Source organism: Neoarius graeffei, chromosome 3, assembly GCF_027579695.1.
Source record: "Neoarius graeffei isolate fNeoGra1 chromosome 3, fNeoGra1.pri, whole genome shotgun sequence".
Taxonomy (NCBI): Eukaryota; Metazoa; Chordata; class Actinopteri; order Siluriformes; family Ariidae; genus Neoarius; species Neoarius graeffei.
Window position 1 is genome coordinate 80,715,693 of NC_083571.1, and position 27,049 is coordinate 80,742,741.

Sequence of the window (27,049 nt, forward strand, 5' to 3'; positions counted from 1 at the left end):
CAGACCTTAACCAAATAATTTAATACTGACACTGCTGCTGCGCTGCTGTCTTTCAGTATCGCTGCAAGGTTTTGAGTAGATACGATCAAAAAAACATGAAACTGGGTTCAACAGTTACTGCACCGTGAAATTGTCTGTGACTTTCTGCTCTAACGCAAATACATACTCCAGATGAATCCAAATGCAAGTATGGGGATCAGATTCAGAAGTGAAGTGTATATAGTTTCATGTTAAAACTATGTATCATGGTTACACAGTTACACGTTTGATCATATATTATCAATTATACAATTATATTAGCAAGTTATTTATAATCAGACTATCATGTAGGATGTCACTCCTTTTAGGTCTCAGGGTTTCTTCCTTATGTCTTTTCAGGGAGTTTTTCCTTGCTGCCATTGCAGATAAATTTATAAATTCATATACTGTATGTAAAGTTCATATCTGGAATTTATACATTTCTATATCGCTGCTTTGTGACAATGTTCCATTGTTAAATCGCAGTACAAATCTAATTAAATTGAAGTATTGCATGTTGGGCTTATCATATTGTATATCATATCAGATCATAAACAATACCGGCTCATAACTAGAGTGCAAAATGGATTGGTTTTTTTTGCATTTAATCCTTAAAGCAAGTATATTTCATAGTTTGGAATGATCCTGTTTTGGTGTACAGGTAGGGAAACACCAATGAGCAGGATATTATGACTCATTACATGGTCATGTTACCTGTGGGTGAAGTCTGTCATGCATGTATTATTTAATCCTCATCATCAACAAATGGCATGCTTTCTAAAAACGTGCATTATTATTATCATCAGCAGCATCATCATCATCAATATCAGCAATTTTTATGAAAATAAATGCTTCAGGATTCTCCCAACGTGTGCACAGGTTCGATTCTAAATAAGAAAATGATTAGAATGTGACCAAAAACTAAAATCATATTATTTTTGATATTAGTAACCAGTTTGTATTGAAAATAACCCAGTGGTATGGTGTATTTGTACAGTATATTTGTAAAAAATGTTTGAAAATTTTTTTTGTGTGTTCATTAGAGAAACCGAGCCAAATAAAAGTGTTTTTTTTTTCTTGTCAGGGTTTTTTAAGGCTTTTTTAATGACTCATTTTTGACTCTTAGCTCCTGTTTACACGTCTACTTTTTTACTTAGCAAATCCAAAGCACTCCAGCTCAAAACTCCATTCTGGGGGTTTTCCGCGGTGACGAAGCCATGAAGACGCCACTTTGGGTCCTTCTGTTGTTGAGTTTGTGTGTCCCTAGTCGCAGTGACTGCCAAGGTGATTGTTTAACCTGCGCACTTCTCCTGCCTCCCCAGCAAACTTTCAACACCCTTGTGAGTAATCAGTTTTTCTCTCTTATCTTTATCTCTCCCCACATTTCTCTCTCTCTCTCTCTCTCTCTCTCTCTCTCTCTCTCTCTCCTATCACATTTCATTTCATATCTGTGTAAACATCAAGCAAAGAAAAAAATAGTCTCTTGCTTTGTTACTCAACAAAATCCGTGACTGATTTGTGTAGCGTTTAAATCACAGACCAAAACTTGCTTTTAATATCATGGCACCTGCTCTTTAATCAAGTTCCTAATGGGTTTGAAGATGCAAAAAGCTGTGCCAATTTAGTTAATATATGCGCATAATTGGTTGGAGAAAAGTCTGCCGCTCATGTGGGTGGCGTTTGATTGAGTGACTACATGGATTCTCATGAAGGGCCTTTTCATTCTTTCATTTTCAGCCACACACATGCTCACGTTATGAACCAGTGTTGTAGTCGAGTCACTAAACCTCAAGTCCGAGTCCAGTCTCGAGTCCCCAGTGTTCAAGTCTGAGTCAAGTCCAAGTCCATCCATCCATCCATCCATTATCTGTAGCCGCTTATCCTGTCCTACAGGGTCGCAGGCAAGCTGGAGCCTATCCCAGCTGACTATGGGCAAGAGGCGGGGTACACCCTGAACAAGTCGCCAGGTCATCGCAGGGCTGACACATAGACACAGACAACCATTCACGCTCAAATTCACACCCGGAGAAAACCCATGCAGACACGGGGAGAACATGCAAACTCCACACAAAAAGGCCCTTGCCGGCTGCTGGGCTCAAACCCAGGACCCTCTTGCTGTGAGGCAACAGTGCTAACCACTACACCATCGTGCCACCCTCAAGTCCAAGTCATTAAAGAAAATTTTGAGTCGAGTCCACTACTGATCCGAGCCGAGTCCAACACAAGCCCCGCCCACTATCAACAGGGCAAATAACATGAGAGAGGGTTAACACTAGCTAGTTCATCACTCAGTCAGCAAGCCCCGCTATCAACAGAGCAATGAACATAGTGTGTCACTTCCTTCTCTGGGTGGAGTCTTACCAAATGATGATTGAAGTTCGAGGTTGTCCCCATCTTCTCCTTGATAGTTCTTCTACATATGGAACACATAGCAGTGCATTTTTTCCCACTGCACGAGAAGTCTGTATAAGCAAAGCGGACAAACCTAGGGGCTTCTCTCCAGGCATTTTAGCACCATTAACGTTAGTTTGTTCCTGAACACGATGTATGAACAGGTGAATGTGCATTCTCTTGCACAAAATTAGTATAAAAATTAATGTAGATATAAATATCTTATGCCAAATTATTATGACATGTTACCAAAAATAAAGAAAAAATCTGAATCCTCGTCTCCAACTTACGAGTCCGAGTGCAGTTAATGCACAAGTCTGAGTCCGAGTCATCAGTGCTCAAGTCCAAGTCAAGTTACGAGTCCTTAAAATTAGGGCACAAGTCGGACTTAAGTACTACAAGCCTGTTATGAACTGCCTGCTTATCTGTTATGAATTCATACAGATACACTGTATGTGCACTCTCATCCTTATGTTTGGTTTTTTTTTGGCATGTACAACTTCTTCCACGCAAAGCACATACTCTATATGGCACTGAGAATCCTCTTTAGCCTGGATTTAATTTGCAGTAACTAGTTTTCACAGAGATACTCATCCTGGTCAGAGTTTTCTGCTATATGGAGCCTCATTTATTTTTATACCCTTTCCTTCCACAAGTGACGATTTCTTTGGTGAATTAGAAGCCTTGGTACACCCACGAGCAGTGTCACAGCCACTATGTGGAGTGATACGGTATCACGGTATGCAAGGATAATGAGGATATACTGTATGATCTGTACCTTTCAGTTCTTATCACTATTTTGGTCAAGTCACATTTGTTTAACCCACCCATGACATGATGTTTCGGCAGGTGTGTTTGCTGGAATGTGAGGCCCAGGCGTTCCCAGCTCATAGCTGGGATCTCTGCTACCAAGTGGTGGGTCTAAACCCAGCCGCATTGCCATCACCTGATTTATCGAAGCGTACAGAAGACGAGAAAAAGCCTCTGGCCATAATGAAGATGGAGGATGAAGGCATGGAATACTCAGAAGCTTTGGAGCGATTCCGCCACATGGCTCAGGCGCTCAGCGGTCACGAACCTTCCGAGGAGGAGCAAAAATCGGATCAGTTTGAGGAAACCTATGACCTGGGGCTTGACTCCAATATGGAGGATGAGGAGGAGCAAGACACAGTTGATAAGGGGGAAGAGCAGGACCAAGATGGCGCCACCGCCCTCAATCTGTCCAAACGCTTTGGTGGTTTTATGAAAGGTCGCCATGGCTTCCGTAAGCTGGTGAGCTCCGGGAGACCCCTGCAGAAGCGCTACGGTGGCTTCATAGGGATCCGCAAGTCAGCCCGCAAGTGGAACAACCAGAAGCGGGTGAGCCAGCTGTTGAGGCAGTACCTGAGTCTCACCGCACGCACGGGCCGCTCAGGCCACTTCGCCAACCTGTCTGCAGCTGCAGTTCGACAAAAGAATGAGGTTTAACCACCCGACAGTAGGTGCTGATCTCTCCTCTTACCTCCATCATGTACAACATCCAAGATGAGCTAAATTAGTTTGCATTGATATCCAACATGGAATGTTTTTGTTTGTTTGTTTGTTTGTTTGTTTGTTTGTTTCCACTATTGATATTTTGAGCTCATTGTGCTCACTAATTCAATAATCAACAGGCTGCTGGTTTTGAATTTCAGCTGCTGGCTGAGTTTTAATAAACCTTGGCAGAAATAAAAGCGATGCACTGAAACCTCCATTGAGCATGTCCATCAGTATCCGCTCTGGATGTAGGAGGAATCGCAGAGCACTGTGGTCGTTTGTCTGTCCTATGAAGCTGAATGTCATGATTGGAAAAGCACTTTATCTATTTTCTTGCTCATCCTATCCTATCTTGCGCACTATTGATCACACTTGATATGGGTTAATTACAAACAGATCCAGGATGGATTTTCTTTTCTTCCTTTTTTAAAATGTGTCCTATTCTAGTTTTGATTGAAGTCTCATATCTAAGATGACAACTCCAAACCAAGAACATTTGGGTTGCCTGCTGATACCAAAATGGGTCTTTATCATCATAGATGGTGCACCACACATGGATCATGTGTACTAATCTCCCCAGAAATAAAGCTGTATCATCGAATTGTACAATGTTACAAATAGCCTGGAAAAATATACAGTACCAGTCAAAAGTTTGGACACCCCTACTCACTCATTCATAGGTTTTTCTGTATTTTGTATTTTATACATTGTAGAACAACACTGAAGACATCACAACTATGAAATAACATATGGAACATATAGGGAACTACATGGTAAACAAAAAAGTGCTAGACATATTTTCTTTTTTCATTCTGACACCCTGTAGGCCAATTGGCCTGTATGTGTCTATTGAGAGCACACTTAATCTACCATCGGTTTGCTCAGCCTGTCGCAGCTTCACAATCATTCACACTCACATTCACACCTATGGTCAATTGAGAGCCTCCAATTAACCTAACCTGCATGTCTTTGGACTGTAGGAGAAACCAGAGCACCCGGAGGAAACCCCGCAGACACGGGGAGAACATACAAACTCCATACAGAAAGGCCCCTGTTGGCCACTGGGCTCGAACCCAGAACCTTTTTGCTGTGAGGCGACAGTGCTAACCACTACACCACCGTGCCACCCACTAGACATAATAAGTTGCATATTTTAGATTCTTCAGAGTAGCCAGTGTTTACCTTGATGACGCTTTGCACACTATTAACATTATCTTAACCAGCTCCATGAGGTAGTCACCTGGAATGCTTTTCAGTTAACAGGTATGCCTCGTCAAAAGTTAATTAATGCAATTCCTTGAGTGTAGCCACTCATCCTGTTCTACAGGGTCGCAGGCAAGCTGGAGCCCATCCCAGCTGACTATGGGCAAGAGGCGGAGTACACCCTGGACAAGTCGCCAGGTCGTCATAGGACCGAGCTCAAACAGTAAATAATAAAAATACAGTAAATAGCCCTATTCCACAACTGTAGTAATCCATATTATGTCAAGAACCGCTCAACTAAGTAAAGAGAAATGACATCCATAGACATGAAGTGTCTTTTAATTAATAAAAATAAAGAAAAAACATTGAATTAGAGATGTGTCTAAACTTTTGACTGGTACTGCAGCTTACTAACATGTACTTAACGCTGTTATTACAGTGAGCCAAAGTGTAATCAAGTATTAGACAAGCTATTACACATGACACTAATTTCTAACCACTTGTTAAGCACTAGGTGTTGGATAGGGAGCCATTTTAGATGCATCCCCATCTAGAACACTACTCTTTCGAACCTAGTTGAGCTTACAGAAAAGCCACAGAGAAATGCTGCCCTCTAGAGCTCACACACACTGATTTTAATCGAATTGTAATCGAGCACCGATCTAGATTGTGAGTATCATCATAAACAGGAGACAAATAATAGATAAAAATAGGCCCCAGTGTTCATGAGAAAGTAAAACTCATAGCAACAGTTAACAGATCAATTGCCTTCTCAACACTTCTCCTTGTACAGTTAATTTAAGTGGAATTATTGGAGTGATTATATTTACCTCATTCTGGTATTCCTTAAAAAAAAAAACATATCATTTTATAATTTTTTTGGAAACTGGTCTGTCAATAGAAGAAGAAGAAGAAGAAAAGGAATTGGCATACAGGTCTCATGTGTCCATTACAGTATTCTTCGTTTATGTCTTTTTTGGCTTTGTGGAAACTTCAAAACACATTATGTTATGGCTTTGTGAAAGGATTCAAACACATCTTCCAGATATATATATTTTTTTTGTTCTAAAGTGATCTTTTCTTTTTCAACTGTCCCGAGTTGTACATAAAATGCACATAAAATATCAATAAAATAGTTTGCTATTTCTCTTGTGATTTGTCATGCAACCATCAGTGTCTCCATTGTGCATATTGTATAAGGTGTGTTTTAATCATCTTTAACACTTTCCTTAACAAATCTGTCCAAGGTTTTAATCCATCAGGACGCCCCCCCCCCCCCCCCCCAAAAAAAAAAAAAAGCACCAAAGAAAAATCTTAATACTGGTGCACATGATGGCAAAGGATTTGCACTAGCACTTTGGTAATCAATCATAAGTTATAGCTGCTCACTGCTTATATATACCATTAACCCACAGCTACTACAGCTTCATGTGTGGCATTTTAACTTCATTAGGAAGTGCTGTCACATGGGCAGGAGCCAAACGCAAAAAGCTAAAGACGCTTAAAAAACAAACAAACAAAAAAAAACCCTAATACGTAGAAACACAACGAACAACATTTTTGTTGGGACACTTTTCAGGGTGTGTCCAAAAAAAAAAAAAAAAGAAGCAAGAGAAAAAAAACAACGAGACAAATGTTCAGATGTTCACTATATACCAAAAAAAGTGTACAAATTTTGCTTTATAGGTTGAGAAGAAAGTCAGAGGGATCAGAACCGTACCACATCAGACAGTCTCAACAGCTATCACCAGAGCTCACGTCACAGAAAGAGATCATGAAAAATATGCTTCGACTCCTTTTGGAAAACAGGTACAAAAGGTAAAAAGAGGGATTCTCAGTCCTCCAGAGTGCCAGGAGTAGTCCAGTGAAAGGAAGGAAAGACTGAGATTTGTCAAATTATTCAAAGCTCGCTTGAAAAAGTCTTATTTTCTTTCGTCAGGGAAGCGCTGACAGGCTTTCTTCCAGCGACAAGCGGTGCACCACTGATCCCTGCGCTCCACACCGTACACCTTGCGGCACTTTTTGGCCTCGCTTCGACCTTTCCTGAACAAACACACAGAAGGAGAAGGGATTAAACCATTAAAATCGACTGTGTTCGAGTGTACTCTAACACACAAAACCTCAGGCAGATATTGCTGAAATGACATCATGGCTGGCTTGTCTGAAACATGTAGATAAATGTTTTGCATCAGTGGGCTGGTTGCATTGATACTTTATTGAGGTTTTTAACAACTGGGGTTGTTCGTAACTATAGGATGGATGGATGGATGGATGGATGGATGGATGACTAAAACAAGAATTAATAAACATGAGGCTGTTTTTGTTGTACGAGTGAACACAGTTAATAGTTCTACTAATGCACATGCTAACAATATTTCAGACTGGAGAGCACAAACCGGGTGGAGCAGTGGCCTCTGGATGGCGATGCACTCACGGTGTGTGATCTGGGAACGTTGCTCCGCTGTAGCCACTGCTCACCCACGCTGACAGAACGGCTACGTGACATGCTGATCTGTGAATCAGAACAAGCGGACACCAGCTTATCGACACTCCACACCTATTTCACACATAACACGATGCAACACAGTGTGAAACATTACAAAGTATAAACAGCAACTATGACTTTCTAGTGTGTATCCGCACTGGTTATACAGGGTGTTTAAAAAAATTTGATATTATTTGAGATGTAAATATCCCAGAAACTACATAGTCGAGGCAAATGAAACTGAACAGGCTTAATGTTGAGCGATATAAGATTTATTCCTCAAAATTTGAATGAGAAATTCAAAGGTATGTGGATTTCATGAATGATTTCACAAATTTTCGACTTGTTCGACTGGGTTCGAGCGTACTCTAACATACAAAACGCCTTTTCTATACCGCAAAAGGTCAAAACAAAAAACATTAAACATAAAATTCTGACCCGGATCCACACACGCTGTTAAAATTTGAGGTCATTTGAATGAGAATTGGCAAAGTTAGTAGATTGTGAAATGATATCAAATTTTTTGAAACACCCTGTATTTTGCTGATTGACACCCATGTACAAATGCTGACACCATTTGGTTGAGATGATTAAAGGAGAACTGAAGGCAAATTTTTTTATTCTCAAAATTCTATATAGAAAGAAAGAAAGAACAACTTTATTCATCACACACTTGTGAAATTCCTCTCTGCATTTAACCCATCTGAAGCAGTGAAAACACACATGCACACACACGTGAGCAATGAGCACACACACATACCCTAAGCAGTGGGCAGCCATGCTAACAGCGCCCGGGGAGCAGTTGGGAGTTAGGTGCTTCGCTCAAGGGCACCTCAGCCCAAGGCCGTCCCATATTAACCTAACCGCATGTCTCTGGACTGTGGGGGAAAATGGAGCACCCAGAGGGAACCCACGCAGACACGGGGAGAACATGCAAACTCCACACAGAAAGGCCCCCGCCAGCCGCTGGGCTCGAACCCAGAACCTTCTTGCTGTGAGGTGACCGTGCTAACCACTTACACCACTGTGCCACCCATTTTATTAAATATAGTAATGCATTTCTGACAGCTATTTTGTCACTGCTATAGCAAGTTATGAGTGACTGAAATATGCTCTGTAATATATCAGTCCATATGTCAAAGCAATGGCCGTAAATGAGATTCGTTGAGACCTGTGCGAGACATCGTAGGACGGAAGTAAAACGTACAGCGGAAATCAAAGTGACCGACATCTGCCAACGTTGTCAAAAGACGCGCACGCCCTCTTTCGAATGCTGGCGTAATCAAGCCAGAAGTTTTGTTTGTTTTGATAACAATCAGGAAAGTTTGAAAAAAGTAGGCAGTAATCGTCATTTAAACTCGTTTTTGTGCAATATTTCGTTTGGAAAACGGTTTTCAAAATGGCGGCACTGACACCTGGCTGACACTTCACGTTTCGAAGTCTCGCACAAGTCTCATGAAGATCGCGCGGATAAGTGGACCAAACGAACTAAATTCAACATGGCTAAAAACCAAATAGGCCGATAAGTATAATATTTAATTGCAATTAGTTGCCAATATGAGTCACGATATAAGATTACTAAAACCGAAAACGTAATTGAATAACATGTTAATTAAGAAATAAAGCAAGTTTAAAAATGACTTCAGTTCTCCTTTAATGTCATGAAGTGCTATCGAAACAAACAGATCATTCATTCGTCTTTATTTAGCTTTATTAGCAGGCATGAATTGGGGTGGATTTGGATCTAATCTCAGGAACGCTGGGCACAGGGTAGGAACACACCTGGGATGGTATGCCAGCCCATAACAGCACATCTTAGCATAGCCAACCCACCTACCTACATTTTTAGGAGGAAACCCATTTGGATGCAGGAGAACAGAGGAAAATCCAGTGGCAACCAAAGCATACAATCAATCCCTAGATCCTGAAGCTGTGAGGCACAAATGATTCCTGTTGCAACCTGTCCCAATTCCACTTTTTGATATCAACAAGGAAAGTTGATGACTTTTGCAGACAACTGCACTGACTCTCCTCTTAACTATATCATATATTCCTGAGAAAATCCTCGGCATTTTTTTGTTATATTTCTTGAAATTTTCTTTCCATCCTGACAGCAATGAATAAATCAAATGCCCTGTCAATAAAAAGGAAAAAAAATCCATCATCCGTGGCAGTTGCACCGTCCAATCATTTCATTCGGTCAGAGCCTTCCACAAGGCTAGGCAGACATATTGCTAAAACTAGCGAGCACGTTGACAGCTGTGAGTATTAACAATCGCCATGTTCACTGTTTACATTCATTATGATAATGTTATGTCTTTTCTTACATGTAAATGAGGCATGAGGTAGTTGGATATGACAATGATGCTTTACGCTTCTCCCCCCAACACTCTCTCTTTCATGAACTCATCATCCAGCAGTAGTCAGCAGTGCGTGTTCATGTGTTTTGGAGGAGTGGCTTTAGAGGGACGGCATGGGATTTTTGCTTGGATACTTTCAAAATCTAGCTTACTCTTGCTGATTTCTCCAAAATCACCTACCCTGACTTTAAGAACATATAAAATACCACTACCTTGGGCTAGCAAAACTCCTAATAGTCAAGTACATCTGGGCAGCAGCATGGTGGTTTGAGCCCAGTGCTCAAAGGGGGCCTTTTTGTGCGGAGTTTGCATGTTTTCCCCGTGTCTGCATGGGTTTCCTCTGGGTGCTCCAGTTTCCCCCACAGTCCAAATACATGCGATTAGGTTAACATGGCCTGAGGTTGGGCTGAAGTGCCCTTGAGCAAGGCATTTCACTCCCAACTGCTCCCGGGGCGCTGTCGCATAGCTGCCCACTGCTCTGGGTACGTGTGTGCACTCATTGCTCACTTGTGTGTGCATGCGTATGTTCACTGCTTCAGATGGGTTAATGCAGAGGACGCATTTCACTGTGCTTGAGTGTACATGTGACAAATAAAGACTTCTTCTTCTGTGTACACTGAATAGCTACCTGAGATCTCAGCTGGAGTCCAGCTGAAGTCCAGTGACAGGAAGAAGGAGAGTCTAGGGATACAGTCACCTCAATGGGTGCACAAGCCTGGAGAAATTAATTATAAAAATGAGAATTAGGCTAAAAAAAAAAAATCACATCTAGAGCCCTTAAAAGTTATTCGGTTGTCTCTCTTGTGGATCCTTTGAAATCCTACAACCGGGTTTCACCCTAAGTACAGTATAGGCCCTTTTCCACTACCCTTTTTCAGCTCACTTCAGCTCGCTTCAGCTCACTTCAGCCCGACACGGCTCGCGTTTCGACTACCTTAGAGCAGCACGACTCAGCTCGCTTCAGCCCTACTCAGCACCCAAAACTCGCACGGTTTTGGAGTAGGGCTGAAGCGAGCCAAACTGAGCTGAGTGGGGCTAGGGGCGTGAGCAGACACTCCCCTGTGCACTGATTAGTGAGGAGGAGTGTCCTCACACGCCCACACACGCCCCGCGAGCACGCTGGGATCTGTAAACACCGTAAACCCGGAAGAAGAAGAATTACGAGAATTTCTGAAGCCTTATGCGCCTCGCCTCATCTATACACTCTTGCCAGTATCTGTTGGCGTTGTCGGTGACAACAAGCCACAGCACCAAGACCAGCAACACTAACGACTCCATGTTTATTGTTTACTATCCGGGTCGTGAGACTACCGCTTAAAAGGTCACTGATGTCACTGTTTGCGCTGCCTAACGACATCACATGACGTCCACCCACTTTCGCTAACTCCACCCAATGTGTCTACCCACTTCCAGCCAGCACGGTTCAGCGCGGTTGTAGTCGAAATGCAACTCCAACAGCCCCACTCAGCTCGACTCAGCCTGACTCAGCACGGCACGGCTCAGCCCGACTCAGCCGCATTGGTAGTGGAAAAGCGGCATACGTGTACATTAATAAAGTCATGCTTTGTTTTAAAATACAAGTTCACAGAGCATACAGAAATCCTATTCCTAACCAACACAGGTACTCATACATGCTAAACTATACTCAGAGTCATTCTACATACTCTACACCATTCAGAAGTAGAAGTATGCAAATGCAACTATGCTACCAAAGCTGCCATATTTCTTCAAAAAAGCAAGCAAAAAATAAAAAAATTAAAAAGTGCATGTGCCACCTGGTAGAGATGCTCCGTGTGTATCTGCCACGCGCTGCTCGGGGCGGACTGGCTGAGGGCGCTGGAAGAGGGCGGAGCCTCTTGGGAAGTGGGCTGGCTGGAGGTGGAGCTGCATGAGGACCAGGGTCCACTGTTGAATGACAGAGAAGGAGATGGAGGTGTCGGTTCCTCTTCCTCTGAAGAGACCTCAGTATAATAAAAATCTTCTTCTCTATGAGATTGTTCTGGTCCACTGCGTATGAGAAAACAAAAGAAGAGAAAGCAAATCCTGATTACTGTGTACTTTTTTATATTTAACACATTACAGACTACAGCATCCCGCACAGGTATTCAACTAAAAATCTGTCGGTCCAGTTACATCAAATTCTTTCCTTAAAAACGTCTGGATAAGCAACTAACATGAATGAATCATGACTACAGTTAATACTGTTAATGTTTCAACATTAAAGACTAGTTCATGGTTATAAATAAAACAATTCAGAGTAGGAGAGTAAACCAGAACGTCAAGGACGTAGTCGCTCACCTGGCCTGCCATCAAAACAACCATGAGTACCAAAACATCAAACAGAACTGAAATGTGACAATGTGAAACAGGCAAATTATTTACAACAGGAAAATCAACAAAGGACTAAATTTTGTTCCCCAATGGAAGGACTATGCAAAACATCGATCAGAACCGAATTCACATGATAAATGAGAGGAGATACAGTTCTAGTCAGAGTAAAATGTGTTAAGTTGACCTAATGACTAATTTGTTAGCAAAAAATTGACAATACAATGACCAAGTGTTGTATAGAAGGTCGAGTTCTTTCAAATAAAACAATCAGAACTGAAATCCATTGAGAACTGAGGGAGGGAGAGACACGATTACACTGAAAATAAACCAAGTTGTAAACAAAGTGTTTACAACAAGAAAATCAACAAGCAAGTGACCAAGTTTTGTTCCCCGAGGGAAGATCTACCCAAAACATCGATCAGAACTGAAATCGGGTGAGAAGTGCAAGAGGAGATACAATTTTAACAAGAAGTCCTAAAATCCATGAAATTGACCTAATTAGCAGTTCGTTAGCAAAAATTTGGCAATACCAGGACCAAGTGTTGTACAGAATGACTAGTTCTTTGAAATAAAACAATCAGAACTGAAATCCACTGAGAACAGAGAGAGGAGATACAATTTAACTGGAAATAAACAAATTGTTTACAACAGGAAAATCAAGAAACAAACAAGTTTTGTTCCCTGAGGGAAGATCTACCCAAAACATCGATCAGAACTGAAAATGGATGAGAAATGAGAGAGAAGACAAAATTCTAGTGAGAGGCCTGGAAAATTCGTTAATGTGGCCTAATGACTAACTTGTTAGCAAAAAATTTGGCAAAACAATGACAAAATTTTGTGTGGAATGATGAGTTCTTTCAAACAAAACAATCGGAACGAAATTCATGGAGGATTGATGGAGGAGATACGATTTGACTGAATTGTGGATGATCGAAGGACGACAGACAACAGACGCCACGCCATGGCAACAGCTCATCAGCCTTATGGCCAGATAAGCTAATGAACACTTCTCTTTCCAGTTGTCTTTAAACGTTCTGTTTCTCGTTGTTGACTTTTTTTTAAGCAAGCCATGTCTTCACTTCACAAATCGGACCAGAGAGAAAAGGAAAAATCTCCTCATTTTCTGAGCTAACGTCTCTATTGCTGTAGCTACTCTCCGGTCTGATGAGCTGTCTTCAACTAAATAACGTACACAAATGCATGTGATTTGGTACGCTACAAAGAAGGATCTTCTACAGACACCGAGCTGATTCATGTTTAGTAAACTATAGTCTTAATTAGTAATTACAGTTCATATATTTGTCAGCTCTGTTACAATATTTCAAAAAACAACAACAACAACAACAACATAATACTTTGCCAGGCCTGTATCTGGAGTTGAAATCCCTTGGTATATACTAAACATATAAAGTAGTCTATACACTTCTTCCTGAACAGAAAAGCTCACCCCAGATGGAGAATGCGAATGTGACGTTTCATCCCAAAGCATGATGTCAGCACTTTGCCGCAGCCTGGCCACAAACACCTATATGCTCCCCTGCTCAAAATCTGTCACCGAGGGAGAAAAAGAGCCGAGTCAACTGACTGAGCACTTTCAACAACTGGCTGCAAAACGTTTTACACTTCTTGGTCATCACTCTCACCTTGCACCGCCTGGTCTCCAGCTCCAGCTCCATGTGCAGCCTTTCATCTGCCAGCTGTCCCATGTTTCTGTCTGTCTCAGTGATGGATGGTGAAGGAGCAGGACTGACACTTCCATGCTCCCAGCTCCAGTAGCCGCTGCTGCCACTGTCTGACAGTTCCCCTCCACCACACTCCATATCCAGTGGGCCATCTGAACAGAACATATAGTGTCTTGCAAAAGTATTCATCCCCCTTGGTGTTTGTCCTGTTTTGTTGCATTACAAGCTGGAATTAAAATGGATTTTAGTGGGGTTAGTACCATTTGATTTACACAACATGCCTACCACTTTAAATGTGCAAATTGTTTTTTACTGTGACACAAACAATAATTAAGATGAAAAAACAGAAATCTGGAGTGTGCGTAGGTATTCACCCCCTTTCATATGAAACCCCTAAATAATTGCTGGTCCAACCAATTCACTTCATAAGTCACATAATTAGTTGATTAAAATCCACCTGTGTGCAAAGTGTCACATGATCTGTCACATGATGTCTGTATAAATCACCCTGTTCTGGAAGGACCCTGACTCTGCAACACTACTAAGCAAGCAACATGAAAACCAAGGAGCCTCCAAACAGGTCAGAGATAAAGTTGTGGAGAAGTATAGATCAGGGTTGGGTTATAAAAAAAAATATCCCAAACTTTGAATATCCCACGGAGCACCATTAAATCCATTATAGCAAAATGGAAAGAACATGGCACCACTACAAACCTGACAAGAGAAGGCCGCCCACCAAATCTCACAGACTGAGCAAGGAGGGCATTAATCAGAGATGCAACAAAGACACCAAATATAACACTGAAGGAGCTGCAAAGATCCACAGGGGAGATGGGAGTATCTGTCCATAGGACCACTTTAAGCTGTACACTCCACAGAGTGGGTGTAACGCGGCTGTGACAAACCAGACGCTCGCAGATTAAAAATAAACTTAATGCTTTAATGAACACAGTGAGAGAAGACAATGTACAAAAGCCAGGCCAGGTCAATACCGAGAAATCAAACACAGTAACGAGGGCTAGACAAATCGTGGTCGGGAAACGGGTAATAGTCCAAGAACCGGGAATCAGAAAAGCACAGGCAAGATAAACAAAAGAGCTAAGCAAATTGGAGTCGAAAGACAGGCAAGGATCGAGAAACCGGGAAGCGAGAGAGACAAGCAAACAAACACAAGGGCTAGGCGAAACAGGAAGAAAGAGGAAGACAAAAAGGGTCATACACAGGAATGCAATCAGAAATAGAAATGTTCAGTAGGCTCACGAAAATATGGAGGCAATACTGTGCAAAGGGTAGAACAAACAGAGGGGTATAAATACAGATATAAACGAAGAGGTACAGGTGATGATAATTAGAACTCGGGGGAGCCATTCTGAGGAAGTGGCTCCGAGTTGGCTGATGGAGTGCACGTGGTAGTGACAGGCAGGCCCGCCGACAGGGGGGGACAAACGGGTATGTTGTCCCGGGCCCAGGAATGGGGGGGGGGGGGGGGGGGCGGGCCCAGAACTGGGCTCTCATGAAGTTGCGATTAAATTATTTTATTTCATTTCAAAATGTGTTGATTTGGGGGAGAAATGTGCTATATTTGCATTCAATAAATGATTTCTAGATCTTTTGCCTTTATTATCTTTGAAAAAGGCGTCAAGAACCCCCTACCACCCCTAATGCAAAAATGGTTTGGTCTGACTCTTTGATTAAGGGGAAAAAAACGACATCGTTCGATCATAGCGCTTCAACAATCAGCGTGCGTGCCATTTGCCAACATGCACAAGTCAGGAGCACAGAAAAGAAAAGAGAAAAAGAGAGGAAGAAACCAAGAGACTCAGGGGCTCACTGCATAAATATTTAAAAAAAGATTCGGATGATGCAGCAGGTACTAGCAAAGGCAGTGGGGCAGCTGAGCCAGGTAAGGCCAGTGTTGGGCACGTTACTTTCAAAAAGTAATTAGTTATAGTTACTTTTCCCAAAAAGTAACTGAGTTAGTAACGGAGTTACTTTGTCATAAAAGTAACTAATTACCAGGGAAAGTAATTATTCCGTTACATTTTGTTCCTCCTCCTCAAAAAAAAATCAAATTCAATTAGTGTAATCATAATAAAAGTGAATGTTAAATGTGTTTAATGACTGAAATGGACACTTAAAAGAACCAATTAGTAATGTTATCTACACTATATTACTATTTTTGTGGGACAATGTGAGATAAGACATCTATCAAATTTAATATATTTTTGTAGTTATTAAAATTATGTTACTAATTACTGGCCACTGACAAGGACAAACGCTTTGTTCCTCGACATAATGTGCATTGCACGTAGACACTCTTGCCTTTTATTTCAAGTAATGAAAAGTAATGGCTGTATTTCCAATGTGAAAACGCAGTGCTGGGCTGACCGCTCGCCATCGCTGTGTCTTCTGATTGAAAGAGTGCGCAATAGTGCAGTAGGCGTGGTCTACCTACGTATGTTGTCCAAATCTACTCTGATTGGCTTACTGTGCCGTTGTCTCGTGTCTCCCCGCCCCACACGAAAGCAGAGTAAAGAAAGGCTGAACGAGCAGCGTGCCAGATGAGAACAGCTTTAATAAAGTAATGCATAGTATTTTATTGTAAGTAACGGGAACGGCGTTATAATGATGTAAAAAGTAATTAGTTAGATTACTCGTTACTAAAAAAAGTAATGCCGTTAGTAACGCCGTTTATTTCTAACGCCGTTATTCCCATCACTGGGTAAGACACAGCCAACTTTTTCCAGCCCCGTAAAGTAACCCCAACCAAGGCACGCGCGGCACGCAATTCATGTTACAAACGAGGGGAGAGCAAGTCACACTGAACACCATATCAAACGCACAGGGCATTGAATCATTTCATAACCACAACGGCTTAATAACAATGTGTTTCATATATCTGATTGAAGCTAAGAATATTCACATTAGCCCGCAATCATATCCCGCCGTTTCTCGAGCGGTGTGTTCTTCTCTGCTTTTCACACTGGACAGTACGCACGCACGCACAACAAAAGTCCGGCGCATTGCATTTCGCACCTGAATAGTTGCAGACTAAGGAAATGTTAAAACTGTAAAAATGTTGAAATGCTAAAATGAAATGGTTGTTGACTGGTTGAATGGTTTTTGAATACCTGTCATTTAAGGGTTGGAGTGAGTAGAGACTGGGATAAGAGAGGTGTGTGTGTGTGGGGGTTGGCCCGGGGGGTGTTGGGGGGGCGCATTCAGAGCATTTTGTCCCGGGCCCAGCCAAAGCTGTCAGCGGCCCTGGTGACAGGTGTGTGAGGGGGATTGTGGGAAGTGGAGTCTTGAGTGTTAGGTGAGCCCAGGAGCATGACAGTACCCCCAGGAGTCCAAGGAGGCTGAGGGACAAGGGCGACCACGACGACCACCCACCACACTGCCGGGAACACTCCTGAGCGAGCCATCAGAACCACCACGGTGCTGGACAGAGGGTCATCGCCACGGACGCCCGGGAGGGCTGGACCCATGGCACCTGGGACAGCCCCTAGGCCGAGGTGCAGGCTTCGCTGGATGACGCTGATGGAACTCCTCCACCAGCCCCGGATCCAGGATATCTTGTGCGGGAACCCAGCTACGCTCCTTGGGCCCATAGCCCTTGCAGTCCACAAGGTACTGCAGAGTCCCTCCTCTCCTTCTGGAGTCCACCAACCGGTGGACAGCATACACCAGGGTACCTTCTACGTCCACTGGAGGTGGGCGCGTGACATCGGGTGTGGCCTCGTCCAGTGGACCTGAGACAACAGGTTTCAAGAGAGATACATGAAAAGAATTGGAAACGCGGTAATGCACAGACAGATCCAATTTGTACGTAACTTCATTAATTCACTGGAGAATTTTAAACGGACCTATGTATTTGGGTAATAATTTTCTCCCTCCCTCAGGAAACCTGAAGTCCCGGGTCGACAGCCACACTCGGTCCCCAGGGAGGTAGATAGGGGTGTCCCCTCTATGACAATCCGCCAGCCTTTTGTGTCGGCAGAGGGTGTCCTCGATCCGCTGGTGGATCTGTTCCCAGACCTGCTCGCTCTGTTGCATACAACTGTCCACGGCCGGGTTGTCAGATGGCATGGCAGACCATGGCATTAAGGGGGGTTGATAACCCAGCATGCATTGAAAGGGTGTGAGACCCGTAGCAGAGCTAATTAATGAGTTTTGGGCCATTTCAGCCCAGGGCAAATAGTTGGACCAGTCGGCTTGGTTCTCATGACAGTACAGTCTCAAAAACTTTCCCAGTTCTTGGTTAACCCTCTCACATTGACCATTAGATTGGGGATGGTAACTGGAGGTGAGGCTGACGTTAACTCCCAGCCTCTCAAAGAAAGCAGACCATACTTGCGAGGTGAATTGGGGCCCTCAATCGGACACTATATCCTCTGGGATACCAAACATATGGAACACAAAATTAAAAAGGGTTTTAGCTGTCTGAAAGTTGGTGGGTAGGCTAACGAAGGGAATAAATCTAACTCCACGTGAGAACCTATCAACAATGGTCAGAATGACCGTGTAATTCTGTGAGTGGGGCAGGTCAGTGACAAAGTCTACTGCTATATGTGACCATGGATGGGAAGGGACAGGCAGGGGCATGAGTTTACTGGCAGGGAGAGTTTTGGGTGTTTTGCATTTAGCACAGGTGGTGCAAGAGGAGACAAACCTATGGATATCTGACAGCATATTCTCCCACCAATACCTGCCAGACAATAACTGGTGCGTATGTGTCTCTCCCGGATGGCCGGACGACAGAGAGGAGTGGGCCCATGTAATCAGCTTATCTTTGGATTGAGTGGGTATATATTTACTTCCTATGGGGCAAGATTCAGGGGCAGGAGTGACAGATAGTTCTCGCTCGATCTCTTAATCTATTTCCCATCTAATGGGGGCGACTACAACTGATGGGGGGCATACTTTGACTGCCTCCGGGGAGGATTCGGGACTGGGATATATGCGAGATAGAGCATCTGCTTTAGTATTATGGGATCCGGGGTGATAAGAGATGGAAAAGTCAAACCGGGAAAAGAAGAGAGACCACCGAGCCTGACGGGGGTTGAGCCGTTTAGCTGACCATAAATATTCTAGGTTTTTATGATCTGTTAACACGAGGAAGGGATGCGTAGCTCCCTCTAGCCAATGGCACCATTCTTCGAAAGCTAGTTTCATGGCCAGCAATTCTATATCCCCGATACTGTAATTACATTCGGCAGGGGTCAGTTTGTGGGGGTAGAAGGCGATTGGATGTAGTTTACAGGGGTCACCTACGCGCTGGGACAGCACCGCCCCAATGCCTACCTTGGAGGCATCCACCTTCACCACAAAAGGCTGAGTGGGATCAGGATGCTTCAGAATGGGGGCAGAGGTGAAGGCTACCTTGAGGGATTCAAACGCCTCCTGTGCCCGGGGATTCCACGAGAGTCTCTTGGCAGGTCCTTTCAATAAGGTGGTAAGGGGAGCTGCTAGATTACTGAAATTATGAATGAAACAACGGTAGAAATTAGCAAACCCAAGAAATCGTTGGAGCTCCTTTATGGACATAGGGACGGGCCAATTCGTCATGGCTTTCACTTTCTGATCATCCATAACGACACCTTCTGGACTGATGACATAACCTAGGAAGGAAGTAGAAGGGAGATGAAACTCACATTTCTCTCCTTTAACATACAGCTGATTCTCAAGCAGACGCGTAAGGACAGAACGGACATGACGAATATGAGTTTCAAGATTAGGGGAGTAGATCAAAACATCGTCGATGTAGGCAATGACATATTTGCCAAGCATATCCCGGAGTACATTGTTCACGAAAGCCTGGAATACGAACGGGGCATTGCGCAACCCGAAGGGCATTACCAAATACTCATAGTGCCCCCTAGTGGTGAGAAATGCTGTTTTCCATTCGTCACCCTCCTTTATACAGACTAGGTTGTATGCGCTTCTTAAGTCAAGTTTTGTAAATATTAATGCTCCATGAAGTTGTTCAAGTGCTATGGGGACTAAGGGCAGTGGGTAGGAATAAGGTTTCGTGATTTGATTTAACCCACGATAATCAATGCAGGGCCTAAGTCCCCCATCTTTCTTGTTGACAAAAAAGAACCCTGCAGCTGCGGGGGAAGTAGAAGGACGGATGAAACCCTGTTGTAAGGCCTCTTGAATGTACTCCTCCATAGCTCTTTCCTCTGCCTGAGTGAGTGGGTAAATCCTAGATTTAGGTGGGAAAGCATCATCTAGTAACTCAATGGAACAGTCATATTCTCTGTGAGGGGGAAGTTTGGTAGCACTTTTCTTACTAAATACGTCTAACAGGTCACTGTATTCAGGGGGCATAGAAACTATGACATTGTCATTGGGGCTTTCTATAGTCGTAGACGACACCTGGGCTGTGGGAAGCGTGAGACAATGATCATAACAGTAACTGGACCAAGAGAGTATTTCTTTGTCAGACCAGGAGATGATGGGGTTATGTTTTCTGAGCCAGGGCAAACTTAAAATAATGGCATACTCACAAGTATTCAGTACAAAAAACGAATCTCTTCAGAATGCAAAGCACTGACAGTCATAGAAATGGGTTTTGTGACCCAGTTAACAAGTCCTTCTCCCACGGGATCTCCATTGACGGCAGTCAATCTCAGTGGCGTCTTCAGTGGCTCCATGGGAATTTGGAGTTGCTCCACCAGCTCGGCGAGGATAAAGTCCCCCTCAGCTCCGGAATCAATTAATGCTGAAAACACACAGACAGACTGAGGGCAGTTAACTGTCACAGGCAGGAGGAAGGACTTGGAGACCAACCCCTTAGTGGGTGCACTCACCACATTAGCACATGCTTTCCCGGGGTCGGTGCCTGAGTACTGCGTCGGCGGATTTGACAGTCACGTTGAAGGTGACCCTCAGCTCTGCAATAGAGACACAGCCCCTCATGGAGACATTGTTGCTTCTCCTCCACAGACAAATAGAATGAGTCACACTGCATGGGTTCGGGGGATTCTGGCTCCTTATGAGTCCGAGTCAGCAGTGGGCATGGGTGACGAGAAGTCAGTGCAGCAGCTGGAGCCATGGGGATTTACACAGACCTTTCCCGTGCTTCAGTTGGTCTAGGCGAATGGCTAGGGAAATCAGCTTCTCTAGTGAAAGGCCATCGTCTTTGCATGCCATTTCCGCTAGTATGTCGGAGTTCAAACTGTTGCAAAATGTCACCAGTAACGCCGGCTCATTCCAACCACTCCCAGCCGCAAGAGTGCGAAATTCCAAGGCATAGTCAGACACTGAGCGATTACCCTGACGTAAACGGGTGAGTAATTCCCCTAGAGAGTGGCCCTCATTTGCGTGATTGAAAACTGCTTTAAATTCCTTAATGAAATTGTCGTAAGTGTCGGACTGGACTATGGGCCAGACTGCGGTAGCCCAATCTAAGGCCTTGCCCATAAGGCAAGAAATCATAAAAGAAATACGAGCCTTGTCCGAGCTCAGTGGGGAATTCGCAAAAAATATTGAACATTGTAACAAAAAACCCTTACACTGATTAGGTGAGCCATCACATTTTATCCGGGTTGCTGACAACAAACGGACTGGAACCTGCCATGGGGGGAGCAGCCTGGTTAGTGACCATAGGCATGCCGGGGAAGCTGAGTCGTGGGAGTTGGGTAGTAATTTCTTTCATGCTTTCAACGATCTGCATAAATTGTTTTTGCTGCTCCCTCTGCTGCTGTGTAAGATTCTGGATGGATTGAGTCACGGAGTCGAAATGCTGATGTTGTCCAAGCATTTGTCCTTGGCTGCTAAGCGCCACCTGTAGCTCCGTGAAATCCACTGTCTGCATCTTGGCACAGTATTCTGTAACGCGGCTGTGACAAACCAGATGCTCGTGGATTAATAATAAACTCAATGCTTTAATGAACACAGTAAGAGAACACAATGTGCAAAAGCCAGGCCAGGTCAATACCGAGAAATCAAACACACTAACAAGGGATAGACAAATCGTGGTTGGAAACAGGCAATAGTCCAAGAACCGGGAATCAGAAAAGCACAGGCAAGATAAACACAAAGGCTAGGCAAATCAGAGTCGAAAGACAGGCAAGGATTGAGAAATCGGGATGCGAGAGAGACGAGCAAACAAACACAAGGGCTAGGCGAAACAGGAAGAAACCGGAAGGCAAAAAGGGTCATACACAGGAATAGAAAAGCTCAGTAGGCTCACAAAAATATGGAGGCAATACTGTGCAAAGGGTAGAACAAACAGAGGGGTATAAATACAGATATAAACGAAGAGGTATAGGTGATGATAATTAGAACTCGGGGGAGCCACTCCTAGGAAGTAGCTCCGGGTTGGCTGATGGAGTGCACGTGGTAGTGACAGGTGTGTGAGGGGGATCATGGGAAGTGGAGTCCTGAGTGTTAAGTGAGCCCGGGAGCGTGACAGTGTGGCTTTATGGAAGAGTGGCCAGAAAAAAGCCATTGCTTAAGAAAACACATTTGGAGTTTGCCCTACAGCATGTGGCAGACTCCCCAAACACATGGAAGAAGATTCTCTGGTCAGATTAGACTAAAATTGATCTTTTTGGCCATCATGGGAAATACTATGTATGATGCAAAGCCAATACCCTGAAAACACCATTCCAACAGTGAAGCATGTTGGTGGCAGCATCATGCTGTGGGGATGTTTTTCATCTTCAGGGACAGGAAAGCTGGTCAGGACTGAAGGAAAGATGGATGGCACGAAATACAGGGCAATTCTGGAGGAAAACCTGTTTGAGTCGGCCAGAGGTTTGAGACTGGAGTGAAGGTTCACATTCCAGCAGGACAACGACCTTAAACATACTGCTAAAGCTACACTGGAGTGGTTTAAATGGAAACATTTAAATGTCTTGGAATGGCCTAGTCAAAGCCCAGACCTCAATCCAATTGAGAACCTGTGGTATAACTTGAAGATTGCTGTACACCAACACAATCCATCTAACTTGAAGGAGTTGGAGCAGTTTTGCCTTGAGGAATGGGCAAAAATCCCAGTGGCTAGATGTGCTAAGCTAATAGAGACATACCCCAAGAGACTTGCAGCTGTAATTGCAGCAAAAGGTGGCTCTACAAAGTATTGACTTTAAGGGGTGAATACCTATGCACACTCCAGATTTCTGTTTTTTCATCCTAATTATTGTTTGTGTCACAATAAAGCAACAATTTTCACCTTTTAAAGTAGTAGGCATGTTGTGTAAATCAAATGGTGCTAACCCCCCAAAAATCCATTTTAATTCCAGCTTGTAATGCAACAAAACAGGACAAACACCAAGGGGGATGAATACTTTTGCAAGATACTGTATAGAGAGACTGAGCGGAGGTGGGTAAATGGAAGATACTTTAGTTGGATGCTATAACTGTATATTTTCATGTCCTTTCCACCGTATGGTTATTGGCTATAGGCATATGTCTTTAAGAAACTTCGCATATATATAGTGCCAGTCAAGTTTGGACACACCTTCTAATTTAATGTTTGTCTTTATTTTTATGAATTAAAAGGCACTTCATGTCTTTTAATTAATGATGGATGTCATTTCTCTTTACTTAGTTGAGCGGTTCTTGACATAATATGGATTACTACAGTTGTGGAATAGGGCTATTTACTGTATTATTATTTACTGTTTACTGTTTGATCTCAAACACAATAAGAAGGCAAGAAATTGCACTAATTAACTTTTGACGAGGCACAGCTGGTAATTGAAAAGCATTCCAGGTGACGACCTCATGAAGCTGGTTAAGATAACGTCAATAGTGTGCAAAGCGTCATCAAGGAAAATGGTGGCTACTTTGAAGAATCTAAAATATGAAATATATTTTGTTTTTTTAACACATTATTGTTTACCCCACAATTCCATATATATTATTTTATAATTTTGATATCTTCATTGTTGCTCCACAATGTAGAAAATAAAAATACAGAAAACCCTATGAATTGGGGTGTCCAAACTTTTGACTGGTACCGTATTTGGTATTATTGAGTAGTGTTATGCTTGCAGTGGTAGATGCTGTAATCTGTCTTACCTCAAACTGTATATATGCATTTCTAAAAATCCTAACAAATCATCATACAAACCGAGTGAATGAATGAAAAGAATATTTTTTTTTCCTTAGAGAAGATGACATACGTGGTAAGGGATCTCTCTGTGTAGGGCTCTGGATCACTGGATTACAGGACAGACTGGTGAGGACCATCGCAGCCATGATCTCATCCATTTCTACTGATTCAGGACTCCTGTAACAGTGACAACCGAGAGCAATAAAGAGATACTACAGATGTGAACTCTTTAAGTATCTCTTTATTAATGTTTAATTAATGTTCCACAACAGCACGGCTCTGCCAGTAGTGCTGGCTATCGTTCACATCACAGGTTTATACAGTATAAATGTGCCTGTTGTCATAAGCTATTGTTTCTATAGTAACATCTCGTTCACAGAGACTTCTAGGATGGAAGCTCCACGTAACCTAAGATTAATAACAAACAGATTAAAAAACGTTGTTATTTCACAAAGACTGTCACATAACCATTGACATCATGATTTATGAAAACAGACTTTTTTTTAACATTTATGGAAGAAATCTTGTGTCTCTCAGGTGCTTTATAACAGTAAGCTTTCTCCCACAGGACATTTTTCAGGATAGAGGATAAAGTCACATTCCCTTAATATGGTATCTTGAACAAATGTACTTTGATCTCCAAGGAAGAATTTGGGTGTTATACAGGAGCTGTCGAACACGGGACAATAAATCTATACAATGACATCAGCGCACAAGCAAGGCATCAGACAACGCTGAGTGGAGCGTTCACGATCGGTGTGTGTGGGCTGATTTATTGGGTTTACTGTTAACACACAGAACATTCACATATGTTCCAAATAAAATCGAGCACGATAGCTAGAAACCAGTTCGGATTCTGAAAGTTACCAGTATGGCAGGTCAACCCTGGAGGACTGGAAGAAAAGCAGGGGGTCTGATTGCTCTGAATTGGCAGGCCACACTTCCTCAAGACCGGGTGATGACCGTACAATGGACTTCTGCCGGTGTTTCTGTACATCTGTGTTCTTCTGAGCACAATGTCTGACCTGCAGAGAGTTGAATGAGATCATTTTTGCTGTGGGGTCCCAAATTAGGACACAGCAAATGACTCATGCCATCATTGGTGATAGTGTTATGTTGGAACGTTGATATGTACCAGGCTTTCCTTTTTTCGCCCTGTTGCTGACTGCATGGCCCCCGGTCCAGCCTGGGTCTTCACAGCTGCCATGTTGTGCCCTACCCTCTCTCTCTCTCTCTCAGCAGGCTGGACCAGACAGTAGGCTCAGGACAGGCTCAAAAAAACCATCTGAAACCAGAGAAGTATTACTATGCATGTTACACATGCTGAAACACAAAATGGCTGATAATACAATAGGCTCATCATAAGCACTGTGTACATGAGCAAACAAAAACAGATCCACACACTCACTACACTACACTACAGACAGGACACACTGATCTGTCTAATGCCAGCTGGATGAGTAAAGCCTTTGGAGCAATTCTGCATCTCATCTAAGTCAGCAGTAAGCTGTACAAGGAAGTTTTGTCAAATAGTAAGGATTCAGGTCAAACCTGCAAATATAACTGATGTGTATGAAATCCGTCAGGTCTTTGTGTTAGAAAAAGAGTCAACTAGGTCTTCTTCGCAAACTGACTATTTTTTAGGGCAACACACCCCCTCAGTGAGCCTCTGATGGACTCAGACTTGAGCTCAGAAGAAGAACCGATCAGATCACACACCGGATCACACACCGGATCAGACTGACACCTTCAACACCTGGATTTACGCCTGATCCTTTTTTTCACAACTAAACTGAAAATAAATAGTCTTTCTTCTCTCCAGATCTTTTACACGCCCCGACACGTGATGTAGCCTGGTGTCATTTCCAGGTGATTCACACCGACTCAGTGCACCGACTCCACGGATCACCAGCCTCCACACTTTTCCCCGAGCCGCTATCTACACCGACATGTAAACAACCCGCCCACTGGGGGGCGTGTCCGACGCGCTGATTGGCTGTGCGGCTTTCCCCACGCCTATACGCCCTCACTTACCAACGTGTACAGACACGAGTTTTGGTCTGGGGCTGTGTGTTGATGTGTGTGCACTACATCTGAGAAAAAAAGCGTGCAATTATATTTGCTAAGAAACATAATTCTGCATTAAGGACACAGTTAACATCAAGGTGCTTGAAAGTTTGTGAACCATTTAGAATTTTCTACATTTCTGCATAAATATGACCTAAAACATCATCAGATTTCCACACAAGTAGATAAAGAGAGCCCAGTTAAACAAATGAGACAAAAATATTATACTTGGTCACTTATTTATTGAGGAAAATGATCCAATATTACATATCTGTGAGTGGCAAAAGTATGTGAACCTCTAGGATTAGCAGTTACTTTGAAGGTGAAATTAGAATCAGGTGTTTTCAATCAATGGGATGACAATCAGGTGTGAGTGGGCACCCTGTTTTATTTAAAGAACAGGGATCTATCAAAGTCTGATCTTCACAACACATGTTTGTGGAAGTGTATCATGGCACGAACAAAGGAGATTTCTGAGGACCTCAGAAAAAGCGTTGTTGATGCTCATCAGGCTGGAAAAGGTTACAAAACCATCTCTAAAGAGTTTGGACTCCAGCAATCCACAGTCAGACAGATTGTGTACAAATGGAGGAAATTCAAGACCATCGTTACCCTCCCCAGGAGTGGTCGACCAAGAAAGATCACTCCAAGAGCAAGGCGTGTAATAGTCGGCGAGGTCACAAAGGACCCCAGGGTAACTTCTAAGCAACTGAAGGCCTCTCTCACATTGGCTAATGTTAATGTTCATGAGTCCACCATCAGGAGAACACTGAACAACAATGGTGTGCATGGCAGGGTTGCAAGGAGAAAGCCACTGCTCTCCAAAAAGAACATTGCTGCTCGTCTGCAGTTTGCTAAAGATCACGTGGACAAGCCAGAAGGCTACTGGAAAAAATGTTTTGTGGACAGATGAGACCAAAATAGAACT

The 27,049-nt window shown here is 43.1% G+C and overlaps 2 protein-coding genes across 2 annotated transcripts; one reads left to right on the plus strand and one right to left on the minus strand.

Annotated features, from left to right (window-relative positions):
* Positions 1–1,214: 1,214 nt before the first annotated feature.
* Positions 1,215–3,876, plus strand: pnocb (prepronociceptin b). Its single transcript, XM_060916052.1, has 2 exons — positions 1,215–1,358; positions 3,259–3,876. The coding sequence occupies exons 1-2, from the start codon at positions 1,236–1,238 to the stop codon at positions 3,874–3,876; spliced, it is 741 nt and encodes a 246-aa protein (XP_060772035.1). The 5' UTR covers positions 1,215–1,235.
* Positions 3,877–6,431: 2,555 nt separating this feature from the next.
* znf395b (zinc finger protein 395b) lies at positions 6,432–25,990 on the minus strand. The gene is made up of 10 exons (XM_060917448.1): positions 25,606–25,990; positions 25,190–25,339; positions 24,922–25,079; positions 24,125–24,231; positions 13,947–14,137; positions 13,751–13,851; positions 11,748–11,979; positions 10,601–10,687; positions 7,524–7,639; positions 6,432–7,170 (listed from the first exon to the last, which is right to left on the minus strand). The coding sequence occupies exons 2-10, from the start codon at positions 25,259–25,261 to the stop codon at positions 7,050–7,052; spliced, it is 1,185 nt and encodes a 394-aa protein (XP_060773431.1). The 5' UTR covers positions 25,262–25,339; positions 25,606–25,990; the 3' UTR covers positions 6,432–7,049.
* Between the last annotated feature and the right edge of the window lie 1,059 nt (positions 25,991–27,049).

Coding starts and splice junctions, on each gene's coding strand:
- znf395b (XM_060917448.1), bottom strand. CDS start 25,261: ATGGCAGCTGTGAAGACCCAGGCTGGACCGGGGGCCATGCAGTCAGCA. Junction 14,138..24,124: donor ACAGAGAGATCCCTTACCAC/GTATGTCATCTT, acceptor TGTTCTGTTCAG/ATGGCCCACTGGATATGGAG. Junction 7,640..10,600: donor GACTCCAGCTGAGATCTCAG/GTAGCTATTCAG, acceptor TCTGATTCACAG/ATCAGCATGTCACGTAGCCG.
- pnocb (XM_060916052.1), top strand. CDS start 1,236: ATGAAGACGCCACTTTGGGTCCTTCTGTTGTTGAGTTTGTGTGTCCCT. Junction 1,359..3,258: donor AGCAAACTTTCAACACCCTT/GTGAGTAATCAG, acceptor ATGTTTCGGCAG/GTGTGTTTGCTGGAATGTGA.